The sequence below is a fragment of the Salvelinus sp. IW2-2015 genome, linkage group LG2, assembly GCF_002910315.2.
Source record: "Salvelinus sp. IW2-2015 linkage group LG2, ASM291031v2, whole genome shotgun sequence".
NCBI lineage: Eukaryota > Metazoa > Chordata > Actinopteri > Salmoniformes > Salmonidae > Salvelinus > Salvelinus sp. IW2-2015.
Window position 1 is genome coordinate 791,253 of NC_036839.1, and position 14,590 is coordinate 805,842.

Consider the following 14,590-nt stretch of genomic DNA (forward strand, 5'->3'; position numbering starts at 1 on the left):
CTGGAACAGAGCATCGTTTTCAGATTTTTCACTTCCTGTCTGGAAGTTTGCTGCCAAATGAGTTCTGTTTTACTCACAGATATAATTCAAACGGTTTTAGAAACTTGAGAGTKWTTWCTATCCAATAGTAATAATAATATGCATATTGTACGATCTAGAATAGAGTACGAGGCCGTTTAAATTGGGCACAATTTTTTCCCAAAGTGAAAACAGCGCCCCCTATTCACAAWGAAGTAAAACATTGTGAAAGACACTTTCACCTTTGTATAGTTACAAAGAAATGTAAGAAGACATATTCTCCATGTAATATGGGATATTTAGTTCAGAAAATGTCMATACTAGTACAGTGCATTCGTTAAGTATTCAGTATCCATATTTTGTTAYGTTACAGCCTTATTCTAAAATGGATTAAATACATGTTTTTCCTCATCAATCTTCACACAATACCCTGAATGACAAATMAAAAAAATAAAAACAGAAATACCTTATTTTCATAAGTATTCCGACCCTTTGCTATGAGACTCGAAMTTGAACTCAGGTGCATYCTGTTTCCATTGATAATCCTTGAGATGTTTTTACAACTTGATTAGAGTCCACCTGTGGTAAATGAAATTGATTGGACATGTTTCGTAAAAAGGCACATACCGGTCTATWTAAAGGTCCCACAGTTGACAGTGCATGTCAGAGGAAAAAACATGAGGTCAAAGGAATTGTCCATAGAGCTCCGAGACACGATTGTGTCGAGGAACAGATCTTGGGAAGGGTAAGAGCTCCAACAATCAGTCCTTTATGGTAGAGTGACYAGACGGAAGCCACTACTCAGTAAAAGGCACATGACAGCCTGCTTGGAGTTTGCCAAAAGGCACCTAAAGGACTCCCAGATCATGAGAAACAAAATTCTCTGGTCCGATGAAACCAAGATTAAACTCTTAGGCCTGAAATGCCAAGCCGTCACGTTTGCGGAGGAAGCCTGGCACCGCTCATCACCTGGCCAATACCATCCCCTACTGTGAAGCATGCTCGGTGCAGCAATCAATGCTGTGGGGATGTTCTTTTCAGCGGCAAGGAACTATGGAGAGCAGACTGAGTCAAGGACGAGGGAAAGATGAACGGATCAAAGTACAGAGAGATCCTTGATGAAACCTGCCTTCGCAGACGCGACATCAGTACCTCAGACTGGGGCGAAGGTCACTTCCAACAGTACAACGACACCTAAAGCAACAACAGCCAAGACAACGCATGTGGCAGGCTGGACTTCCGGACCAAGTTATCGAAATGTCCTTGAGTGGCCCAGCCAGAGCCCGGACTTGAACCCGATCGAACATCTCTGGGGAGACCTGAAAATAGCTGTGCAGCGACGCTCCCCATCCAACCTGACGGAGCTTAAGAGGATCTGCAGAGAAGAATTGGAAAAACTCCCCAAATACAGGCGTGCCAAGCTTGTAACATCATACCCAAGAAGTGTCGAGGCTGTAATCCCTGCCAAAAGGTGCTTCAACAAAGTAGGTTCTGAATACTTATGCAAATGTGATATCAGTTATTGATTTGTAATACATTTGCGAAAACATCTAAAAACCTGTTTTTGCTTTGTCATTATGATGTTTAGATTGAAAGAAATGTGGGAAAAAGTCAAGCGGTCTAAATACTCTCTGAATGCACTGTATGTATAGTGGTGCACAATTGTGGAATGATTTGAAAACCAATAGAAGAATCTTAAAATTATTTCTAAAAACTCGCAGGCAGCCAGTGCAAAGACTTTAAAACCGGTGTAGTGTGTGGTCTCCATCTGGTCTTGGTCAGTACCCGTGCTGCAGCATTCTGTATGTTTTGAAGTTGACCAATGGCTTAAAACTTCTTGACGCACGGATCCCTTTAGCGGTATCATTTTCATCAACAACCGCTAAATTGCAGAGCGCCAAATAAATAAAAAAATTGCAAAAAATATTTATATTCATGAAATAACAAGTGCAATATAGCAAAACACAGCTTAGCTTGTTGTTAATCCACCTGTCGTGTCAGATTTTGAAAATATGCTTTACARCGAAAGCAATCCAAGCGTTTGTGTGAGTTTATCGATCACTTAGCAAAACATTAAGAACACCTAGCAGCAGTGTAGATTGGTCACGAAAGCCAGAAAAGCWATAAAATGAATCGCTTACCTTTGATGATCTTCAGATGTTTGCACTCACGARACTCCCAGTTACACAATAAATGTTCCTTTTGTTTGATAAAGATTATTTTWWWWYMAAAAAATCTMMWTTTTTTKGGCGCGTTATGTTCAGTATTCCACAGCCTTAGGCAAGTGTTTCAGCATGATAATGCACGTCCCCATGTCGCAAGGATCTGTACACAATTTCTGGAAGCTGAAAATGTCMCAGTTCTTCCATGGCCTGCATAATCACCAGGCATGTTATGCTCTGGATCAAYGTGTACGACAGCGTGTTCCAGTTCCAGCCAATATCCAGCAACTTCGCAGTCACTGAAGAGGAGTGGGACAACATTCCTCAGGCCACAATAAACAGCATGATCAACTCTATGGGAAGGATTTGTTTTGCACTGCATGAGGCAAATGGTAACACCAGATACTGACTGGTTTTCTGATCGACACCCCTACTTTTTTTAAGGTGTCTGTGATGGAGGTCGACCGATTAATCGGAATGGCCGATTAATTAGGGCCGATTTCAAGTTATAAAAATCGGAAATCTGTATTTTTGGACACCGTTTTGGCCGATTTTTGAAAAAACWTTTTTTACACCTTTATTTAACTAGGCAAGTCAGTTAAGAACACATTCTTATTTTCAATGACGGCTTAGGAGCGGTGGGTTAACTGCYTTGTTCAGGGGCAGAACGACAGATTTTTACCTTGGCAGCTCAGGGATTCAATCTTGCAACATTACGGTTAACTAGTCCAACGCTCGAACCACCTGATTACATTGCACTACACGAGGAGCCTGCCTGTTACGCGAATGCAGTAAGAAGCCATGGTAAGTTGCTAGCTAGCATTAAACTTATCTTATAAAATACAATCAATCAATCATAATCACTAGTTAACTACACATGGTTGATGATATTACTAGTTTATCTAGCGTGTCCTGCGTTGCATATAATCGATGCGGTGGCATTCGCGAAAAAGGACTGTCGTTGCTCCAATGTGTACCTAACCATAAACATAAACATAAACATAAACATGCCTTTCTTAAAATCAATGCACAAGTATATATTTTTAAACATGCATATTTAGTTAATATTGCCTGCTAACATGAATTGATTTTAACTAGGAAAAATGGTGTCACTTCTCTTGCAACAGAGTCAGGGTATATGCAGCAGTGGGCCGCCTAGCTCATTACAAACTGTGTGAAGACCATTTCTTCCTAAAAAAAACAGCCAACTTCGCCAAACGGGATGATTTAACAAAACCTCATTTACGAAAAAAGCACAATCGTTGCACGACTGTACCTAACCATAAACATCAATGCCTTTCTTAAAATCAATACACAGAAGTATATATTTTTAAACCTGCATATTTAGCTAAAAGAAATCCAGGTAGGCAAGGCGAATATTAACCATGGTGAAATTGTAGTCACTTCTCTTAGCGTTCATTTTGCAACGCAGAGTCAGAGTATATGCAACAGTTTGGGCTGCCTGGCTCATTGCGAACTAATTTGCCAGAATTGTACGTAATTATGACATAACATGAAGGTGTGCACTGTTACAGGAATAATTAGACTTATGGATGCCACCCGTTAGATAAAATACGTAACGGTTCCGTATTTCATTGAAATAATAAACTTTTTGTTTTCGAGATGATAGTTTTCCGGATTCGACCATATTAATGACCTAAGGCTTCGTATTCTGTGTGTTATTATGTTATAAATAAGTCATATGATTTGATAGAGCAGTCTGACTGAGCGATGGTAGGCACCAAGCAGGCTCGTAAGCACTTCATTCAAACAGCACTTTCGTGCGTTTTGCCAGCAGCTCGTCACTGTGCTTCAAGCATTGTGCTGTTTATGACTTCAAGCCTATCAACTCCCGAGATTAGGCTGGTGTAACCAATGTGAAAAGGTAGCTAGTTAGCGGGGTGCGCGCTAATAGCTTTTCAACGTCACTCGTCTGAGACTTGGAGTAGTTGTTCCCTTACTCTGCATGGGTAACGCTGCTCGAGGGTGGCTGTTTGTCGATGTGTTCCTGGTTCGAGCCCAGGTAGGAGCGAGGAGAGGGACGGAAGCTATACTGTTACACTGGCAATACTAAAGTGCCTATAAGAACATCCAATAGTCAAAGTTATATGAAATACAAATCGTATAGAGAGAAATAGTCCTATAATTCCTATAATAACTACAAACCTAAAACTTCTGACCTGGAATATTGAAGACTCATGTTAAAAAAGAACCACCAGCTTTCATCATGTTCTGAGCAAGGAACTTAAACTTTAGCTTTCTTACATGGCACATATTTCACTTTTACTTTCTTCTCCAACACTTTGTTTTTGCATTATTAAACCAAATTGAACATGTTTAATTATTTTTGAGGCTAAATTGATTTTATTGATGTATTATATTAAGTTAAAATAAGTGTTCATTCAGTATTGTTGTAATTGTATTATTACAAACAATAAAAAAATATTAAATTGTCCGATTAATCGGTATCGGCTTTTTTTGGTCATCCAATAATCGGTATCGGGTTGAAAAATCAGTCGTCGACCTCTAGCCTGTGACCAACTGATGCATACCTGTATTCCCAGTCATGTCAAATCCATAGAATAGGGTCTAAACTGAACTAAAAATTGATTAAAATGGTTTTTTCCCCTTATCTACACACAATACCCATAATGACAAAGCAAAAACATGTTTTTTTGCTAATTTATTACAAATAAACGGAAATATCACGTTCAGACCCTTTACTCAGTACTTTGTTGAAGAACCTTTGGCAGCGATTACAGCCACGGGTCTTCTTGGGTATGACGCTACAAGCATGGCACACCTGTATTTGAGGAGTTTCTCTTATTCCTCTCTGCAGATCCTCTCAAGCTCAGTCAGGTTGTATGAGGTGCGTTGCTGTACACTATTTCCAGGTCTCTCCAGAGATGTTCGATCGGGTTCAAGTCTGGGACACTCAAGGACATTCAGAATCTTGTCCCGAAGCCACTCCTTCATTGTCTTGGTTGTGTGCTTTGGGTCATTGTCCTTTTGGAAGGTGAACCTTCTTCCCAATTTGAGTTCCTGAGTGCTCTACCACTGAAAAACTTCCCCACAGAATGATGCTCCCACCAACATGCTTCACTGTAAGGATGGTGCCAGGTTTCCTCCAGACGTGACACTTGGAATTCAGGCCAAAGAGTTCACTCTGGGTTTCATCGGACCAGTGATTCTTGTTTCGCAGAGTCTTTAGGTGCCTTTTGGTAACTCCAAGGGGGTGTCATGTGCCTTTTACTGAGGAGTGGCTTCCGTCTGGCCACTCTACCATAAAGGCCTGATTGGTGGAGTGCTGCAGAGATGGTTGTCCTTCTGGAAGTTTCTCCCATCTCCACAGAGGAACTGGAGCTCTGTCAGAGTGACCATCGGCTTCTTGGTCACCTCCCTGACCAAGGCCCTACCCTGATTACATCAGTTTGGCCAGGCGGCCAGCTCTAGGAAGAGTCTTGGTGGTTCCAAAATTCTTCCATTTAAGAATGATGGAGGCCACTGTGTTCTTGGGGACCTTCAATGCGGCAGACATTTTTTGGTACCCTTCCCCAGATCTGTGCCTTGACACAATCCTCTCTCATGCTCTATGGACAACTCCTTTGACCTCATGGCTTGGTTTTTGCTCTGACATGCACTGTCAACTGTTGGACCTTATATAGACAGGTGTGTGCCTTTCCAAATCATGTCCAATCAATTTAATTTAACACAGGAGGACTCCAAACAAGTTGTAGAAACATCTCAAGGATGATMAATGGAAACAGGATRCGCCTGAGCTCAATTTTCAGTYTCAGAGCAAAGGGTCTGAATACTTACCTAAATAAGGTATTTCTGTTTTCACATTTCTAAAAACCTGTTTTTTGCTTTGTCTTTATGGGGTATTGTGTGTAGATTGCCCTTGGACATTTATTCATTTAATCCATTTTAGAATAAAGCTGTAATGTAACAAAATGTGGAAAAGTCAAGGGGTCTGAATACTTTCCGAAGAAACTGTAGTAGACCTATAGGCGGGATTAAACGAGATCCCCAGTCAGCCGTTCAGCGCACACTAAAATAAATTATTATGTTTCAATTTCTACAGCTGTTACAAATACTTTTACAAATTTAAAACGACCAAATGTTGGCCTTTAACCATCGAACAGAAAAAGGACAGCACTACGGTAAATTGACTTATTTTATTGCCACATAAACAAGTCGGGGATGAGCCCTTGGCAGTCAATGTCACAACGACAACACCACACAGATGGGCATAATTATACATTCACAGTCAGTATTGGCCCAATCAAGAGATCCCAGCAGAGGGAGCTGTGGGGGAAAMATGACAATCAAATAAAGACATATCAACACACAATACATGGCGTTGTTACCTAAAAGTTTGGCCTATTTATAACCTACTACAAAAAAAAACGATAAAAATAACATTCCTCATTAAGGCCTGCTGGGGCAAGAGTGCCCAAGCAGTCTATCCATTATGTCTTTCTTTGGAGAAGTAATTTATCCCTATCGCCTCCTCTACATGGMGCCTTCACCAACTCAATGCCCATATTACGTAAGGAACTTAGTTCATGATTATGGCTATTGAAATGCCTGGCAACAGGTGATTTTTCATCATGGTTGCAAATGACGCTCTTATGCTCACATACCCTAAGTTCACGTTTGGTCTTACCCACATCATAAAAGTTACAAAAACACTTAAGGMGATATACAACATTTTGTGTTACATGTTATTCTACCTCGGACCTTCATCCTCCCACCCAAATGGGAATTATTAGGAGAGTTCCCTCTGATCATGGCATAACAAATAAAATAAAAAATGTAATCAATATATCTCATAAACACTTTGATAAACTTAGAATAGGGATTACTATAGTTTACAAAGTCCAACTCAAATTTCCCGGGAAACAAATTAGAATAATTAGGTGTAACTGTCTTCAAACTTTAAATAATTCTTAGTCAATATTTCATTAGTCAAGCTCAGCAGTAAACCAGTTCTGTTCTTTGATTCAAATAATGTTTCATCGCATCTAAACCCTCTTGATGAGGAATATTCACAAAAATTGCTAGAGACATCCATAGTGCACAAGTCATTCGAGTCCATTGAACAAGTCTCTAATTTCTTCAAAAAGTCTGTCGTCTCCATAAAGTAAGAGGGTAACAGTTTATTTTCCCAGAGCGCTGTCCTATTTCTATTCTTTGGATTACTATATACAAGGATCCAGCACCCAAATTCTGTAGGCTATATATATATATATATATATATATATATATATATATATACAATATTCTGTCCATATAAATGAATGCAGCGCATATTTCCTGTGACTTGTTCAATCGCATGCAGACAAAGAACCCATTGGGCACAGAYATCATTTCAACCAGAGGCTGGTGGGAGAAGCTATAGGAATAGAATAAATGGAACTGAGACAAACACGTTGTTTTCATGTTTTTGGTACCATTCCATTGATTCCATTCCAGACATTAAAATGAGCCTGTACCMCTATAGCTCCGCCCACCAGCCTCCTTTGATTTCAACGTCTAATTTTGATTTACTTTCGGTTGAGTTGTCAACTAATGTGAATTCGACGTGAAATCAACAAAACATTTCAGCATGTCATTGGATTTAGGTTAAAAGTTGGGTGAAAAAAATGACAATTCCCTTAYGTTGATGACTTTCAAATCCAATCAGTTTTCTATGTTGTTTCAACATGGAATTTTTTTATTGCTGAAATAACAAGGAAACAACATTGATATAACCAGYTTTTGCACAGTGGGAGGAGATAAAGGTGTGAAATACTATTAACATGGCCTACTTAATCCCAATAACGTGAGCAWTCAAGACTTTCTCAGTGAGCCAGCCATTCCCCCAACCAATCGCGCGCAGACGGAAGAAAGAGTCACCAACAAAGGAGTTTTCTTCTGTTGCAGCCTTCACTGTAAAATATAACGTGTTGTGGCGGTGCTTTGATCGGAAACCTACCTCCGAATTTAGGCAAAACGCCACTTTACAAAACAGTCTGCCATGATTGCCGAGTAGCCACACGGCTTTATGCAGTAGTTCTTAATTTAAAATGTTGTTATAGGGGGACATTAAACTAGTTTGCTAACCTGTGCTATAAAAGCCTGGCAGACCCTGAAAGGGGAAACTGCCTATTAAGTTATAAGGTCCAGGCCCCGGCTACCTAATTGACAAGCTCTAGGTGACTTTCATCACTTGTCGATTTCATAGCGGCAGTCGATGTTTCCTCCAGGATGCTGTTGCATCTTTGACATGAGGGTGTTTGTGACAAAGAGCAGTCGGCCCTGGCGCCAAATCCAAGGCTACAGCTCAAGGTCTCTCCATAAAACAAAAACACACATCCTACTGGTTGAATAAACATTGCTTCCAAGTCATTTCAACCAAAAAATGAAATGTGATGTTGAAATTACGTTGAATTAACATAGAAAACTGATTGGATTTGCAAAAGGTCATCAACGTGAGGGAATTGTTTCATTTTTTCCACCCAAATTTTAACCTAAATCCAATGACATGGTGAATTTTGTAGACTTTACGATTACTTCATGTTAGTTTACAACTCAACCAAATGTAAATTATAACTAGGCATTGAACGTCTGTGCCCAGTGGGATTCCACTTCCTTTCCCGGCCGCATCTTTACACTGCTATAACACAGGCAGTCTGCATGGACCAAGTTCGCATCCACTGAGAATGTGTTTTTCATGAAGTTTCGGGTTTTTATCTCGTATAAAAATACGTCTAAGATAGGATTTTTCCCAATTGCTGATTATCTGTGGACACAATACTTTAAAATAAATATATATATATATATATATATTTTTAATACAGACTAAGCAACAGGATATTTTTCCTTTAGATTTGATTTCATCTCTTTTAGTTCTCGTTTGAACGAATCTTCCAAGAGTCTATAACAAACTTTAAAATACAATTTACAATACAATCACATTTCAAACAGCATGAAAATCCCAAATGATTTTAGCCTAGTTGTTTTCCTCTGGTGGCCCTAATGACTGCCACTAAGCACATATCCTTAAAACCCGTCAGGCATAAAACACTATCACTGTACACCTCACACACACTCCAACAGTAGATTGGCGTGACAGTCACTTTACGCTGCAGATTAGCACTGTCGCACCTCTGGAAATTCATCTGCCTTGAAGTACAGCCACCTCGCACCATGTTTCCCAATGACCAATACGGACAKATTACTAGAACTACAAACCACACTGCCACCTTTGTAATTGACGTTTCAACAGTTTGAAGTTCCCCATTAAGTCCAACCAAAGGAATTAAGTGCAGATGTGACAGGTCGAGACAAAACWATTGTGTAGGGCCCTTACAGCCCTTGATTATGACTCAGTTCCATTACACATGAGAGTCATTGGACAAAGGAGTCTTCTATAGAGTGTCTTGTTAAGAGCCCATATGCTTGGTCTGAACATTAGGCAAAACGCCACTTGTGGTATGGTTTTGGAWCCATAAGGAACTTCTCTTTCATATCAGTGAGAAATCATTTTCTAAAAACAAAAGGTTAAATTGATACACCTTTATAGGGTTAGTGTTCACACACAGCCACTGAAGACAGATAATTAGCATAGGTGGTCACTATCTAGCATGCGTGTAATGGAAGAAGGCCGCCAGAAACGTGTTTTCACTGAAAAATACTGTCGTCTGCAACTGTGATGAAGTCGGTTAAAATAGTGTACAGTAAGTGCATATTCTGCATTTGTGAAATTATTTCGATGTGATATGAAAGTAAAGCGCTTTACGTTTTAGTCTGGCTTTCCTGGAAGTCTTGTGATGTTGCACCTYTGGGTTGAGAAACTCTGTGTYCTTAGGGCTCCCGATCTAAAGCCCTGCATCTCCGATCTAGAGGCATCACTACAGACCCTGGTTCGATTCCAGGATGTATCACAACCGGCTGTGMCTGGGAGTCCCATAGGGCGGCGCACAATTGACCCTGCGTCATCCGGGTTTGGCCGTCATTGTAAATAAGAATTTGTTCTTAAACTGACTTGCACAGTTAAATAAAAATTATTTTTATAAATCTAAAACCGTATCACAATTCAGAATCAAAATCCTGTTTAGATGGAGAATTTGGCCATTTTGGCAGCCAGAGCCAGTCTACCTAAAATAATATAAGGTCCTTGAACCTTAAGGAGTAACGGTAGGCTCCTTAAGAGTACATCTTGGGCTGAAGGCATTAGTGCAATTATGTAGGATAGGCCTACTAAACAATAAATATGCAACTCATTTGAAACCTATGTTGTCCTTTCAATTCATTACATTTCAACCCATTATAGTTTTATGCAATGTTAAGAACTCGTATCACCCAAGCATTGTATCAGGTGAAGTATGTGTTTAAGAATGATATGTTCTGAGAAACGAAAATATTTGCACGCAATATGGTTATCCCTCTCTGACACAACAAATCCTATCGAATCTACACCACACCTGTCAAACTCATTCCACGGAGGACCGTGTGTCGGCGCGTTTTCGCTCTTCAATTGTACTTGATGAATTAAGGTCACAAATTAGTAACGGTCACACCCGATTGTCGTGGACTTAAATGAAAAACCTGCAAACACTAGGCCCTCCATGGAGTGAGTAACACACCTGGTCAAGTTGTCAATAACCTAGTTTGCAGAGAAACACAGCACATGCGACTCCAAATGAATCTAGTTACTGTATCAAACCAGTTCACAATCAAATAGGTCTGAAGATATAGCGTGAAGTGATCTATTTACATTATTATAAATAATGACAATGCTGGATACATGTGCAAATTGAAACTACAGTAGCTACTACGTGTGGAACAGACATGAAACATGGTAACAAGACGCAGGTGATTMATCAACTCGAATGGTAATTACAATGGAAGTATAATGTGACTGAACTACTTGTGAATGTCACTTTTGTTGACTAACTCCGCTAGCTGAAAGTAGCTATAACGAGCTAATGCTGGTAAGTAAACGACAGCTGTATTTTTACGACATGCCAGTCRACACTATCTCAGTTTCGGTTTACTGAAGCTCGTAGTAATTTACAGTCACACAAAGCCTCGTTCACAACAGCATTGATTGTTGAATTTCTAACTTACTGTGGGACAGCTCGTCTGATAGCTCGAATTATGGACTGCGCCATTTTGTTTCAACGTTTTCCTATAGGTACAACGGGATTGGCTACTGGTGTATTTCTGTTGAGCAAAGGACGAGCTCTGATTGGCCTCTGAGTCAGCTAAGAGGCAGGTTCMTCGTGGCATATGTCAAATACAGTTGGTTAGTTCGTTTTGCATGGCACGGTGCCACGGGAAGCTGAAGTTTTCATTTAAGGACCAATGGAAGTACACAGTCTGCGTACTCGGATCACCGGGCCATGCAAAACTAACTCCCTTTACAGAGGGTTTGTTGGAGTAGTAACACGTACAACTACTTAAGAGATTGTCTCGAATCAGCTCTGCCTGTAGACATAGACAATTAACTACGGAAATCACCTACAAATCACCTTGCATCATAAATAACGACTCATTATTATTATTTGTAGATCAGTCAGTCACAATTTAGCCGTGATATATCACGGTTTTGATGCTCTCGGCCAGTGAAATTATATTTAAAAAATATATAATATATACCTGKAACGATATATATCGTATATATCGATATATATCTGTTATTGGTCTGTTTTGAGTGGTTAGGCTGAAACAACTTACTGTAGACGAATGTTGGGGGAGGTGCATCTGCAACAGGAAGTTTTGCCAAACAGACCAGGCCAGGGTTTGATAGGTCAATGAGAGAAATTAAAACATTCTCATTAGTTGTTAAAGGGGGAATTTCATAATCATTACTATACTGAACAACAATGTATATGCAACAATTTCAAAGATTTTACTGAGTTACAGTTCATGTAAGGTTATCAATTGATTTAAAATCATTAGCACGCTCCGAACACTTGTGTGTAATAGAAGAAGGCTGCCAGAAACATGTTGGGATTGAAAAATACTSTCAGCTGCGACTGTGATAAAGCCGGTTAAAACGGTGTACAGTAAAACAGTGTACAACATTCCACAGTCTATGTTTCTAAAACTGTCTATTATAAATCTAAGGATTTCATCTGACTGGGAATACAGATAGTTATCTGTTGGTCACAGATACCTTTAAAAAAAATAGGTAGTGGCGYGGATCAAAAAACCAGTCACTATCTGGTGTGACCACCATTTGCCTCATGCAGCGYCACACATCTCCTTCGCATAGTTGTTTAGGCTATTGATTGTGGCCTGTGGAATGTTGTCCCAATCCTCTTCGATGGCTGTACGAAGTTGCTGGATAWTAGAGGGACTTTGAACACGCTGTTGYACACGTAGATCCAGAGCATCCCAAACCTGCTCATTGGGTGACATGTCTGGTGAGTATGCAGTCCATAGAAGAACTGGGACATTTTCAGCTTCCAGGAATTGTGTACAGATCCTTGTGACATGGTGCAGTGCATTATCATACTGAAACATGAGATGATGGCGGCAGATTAATGGCATGACAATGGGCCTCAGGATCTTGTCACGGTATCTCTATGCATTCAAATTGCCATTGTTAAAATGCAATTGTGTTCATTGTCCGTAGCTTATGCCTGTCTATACCATAACCCCACCGCCGCCATGGGGCAATCTGTTCACAACAATGACATCAGCAAACCACTCGCCCACACGACGCCATACACTTTGTCTGCGGTTGTGAGGCCGGTTGGCATACTGCCAAATTCTCTAATATGACGTTGGAGGCGGCTTATGGTAGAGAAATGAACATTCAGTTCTCTGRCAACAACTCTGGTTGACATTCCTGCAGTCAGCATACCAATTGCGCACTCTCTCAAAACTTAAATATAAGTTATAAATAAATATGTGGCATTGTGACAAAACTGTACATTTTAGTGGTCTTTTATTGTCCCCACCACAAGGTGCACCTGTGTAATGATCATGCTGTTTAATCAGCTTCTTGAAATGCCACACCTGTCAGGTGGATGGACAATCTTGGCAAAGGAGAAATGATCAATAAGTGATGTCAAACAATGTGTTCACAAAATGTGAAAAGATTCTTGTGCATTTTTAACAATTCTGGGATCTTTTATTTCAGCTCATGAAACATGGGACCAACACTTTACATGTTGCATTTATATTTTTGAAACACAATATTTTTATCATAAACATCACATTTTTCCAAACTCCGGCATTCATWGCGAATGCTGATGCCACCCGCTAGGTACCGCCGACTTGAATAATGGCGTTGCTTTCTTCGAACGTCCAACTTCTCTAGGCCTTTTTTTTTTTTAACAAAAGTTTTTTTGTGTGTTCTGTTATAATTACAAACAAGTGCGAAAATGAGTTCTCTTTCACCATTCTACCTACCAGAGATTCACCCCGATTCTGCCAGTGGCTTGCAGCTATCAAGAATAATGCAATGCCCGAAGATTATCAGAGGGATTTTCAGGCTGAACTGATGGGGAATCMATTTCGACGACAGCGGAGAAGTGATGTGAAAGTTTTTGGGGGGTTTTTMCGTTTTTTTCTTCACAACAAAATTGAAGATTCTCAAATAGAGGTAATCTAAACTTACCTAGCTTGCTAGCCTAGGTGGGTAAATTAGCTAGCTASCTAACGTTACAGTCCTGTATTGAACTCTGAAAGCCATCAGCTAAATAAAATAGCTATCTTTTGGTATACACACTCTCAATCAATTTCRCCTATTCCATGGTAGTCATTGCTAGATTGGTAACTACCTTCAGCAGAGTAAGCATGTTTGTTTGTTTGTTCATTCTATCTTTGACTGACATTAGCTAACATAAGCTAGCTAATGTTACCAGATAAAGAGCATCTCAATTTTGTAGCCATCTATTCCACCCTAAAACATTGTTACTTAAAATATAGTTGTCGATATAGCTAACTCACTCTCTGTTTGTGGGTTGGTAGCAATGGTGAATGTCTATACGGAAACGCACGAGGTGGCTAAAAACAGACCTCCATCTTCTGCCAGCTTGCTACCCATGGCCCGGGTAGCTGTCTAAATCGCCGTGACCCCAACCAACCTCACTACTCACTGGACCCTTATGATCACTCGGCTAAGCATGCCTCTCCTTAATGTCAATATGCCTTGTCCATTGCTGTTCTGGTTAGTGTTTATTGGCTTATTTCACTGTAGAGCCTCTAGCCCTGTTCATTATACCTTATCCAACCTTTCAGTTCCACCACCCACACATGCGATGACATCATCTGGTTTCAATGATGTTTCTAGAGACAATATCTCTCTCATCATCACTCAATGCCTAGGTTTCCTCCACTGTATTCACGTGCTACCATACCTTTGTCTGTACATTGTACCTTGAAGCTATTTTATCGCCCCCAGAAAC

General features: G+C 40.0%; 1 protein-coding gene across 2 annotated transcripts in view; it reads right to left on the reverse strand.

The window, feature by feature from the left end:
• clybl (citrate lyase beta like) overlaps positions 1-11,378 on the reverse strand; it is a 199,944-nt gene extending 188,566 nt beyond the window's left edge. For both annotated transcript variants that reach the window (XM_024000197.2, XM_070446578.1), the window contains exon 1: positions 11,298-11,378. In XM_024000197.2, the coding sequence (XP_023855965.1) occupies positions 11,298-11,341 (44 nt within the window). In that variant the 5' untranslated portion in view covers positions 11,342-11,378. The remainder of the gene's footprint in view (positions 1-11,297) is intronic.
• Between the last annotated feature and the right edge of the window lie 3,212 nt (positions 11,379-14,590).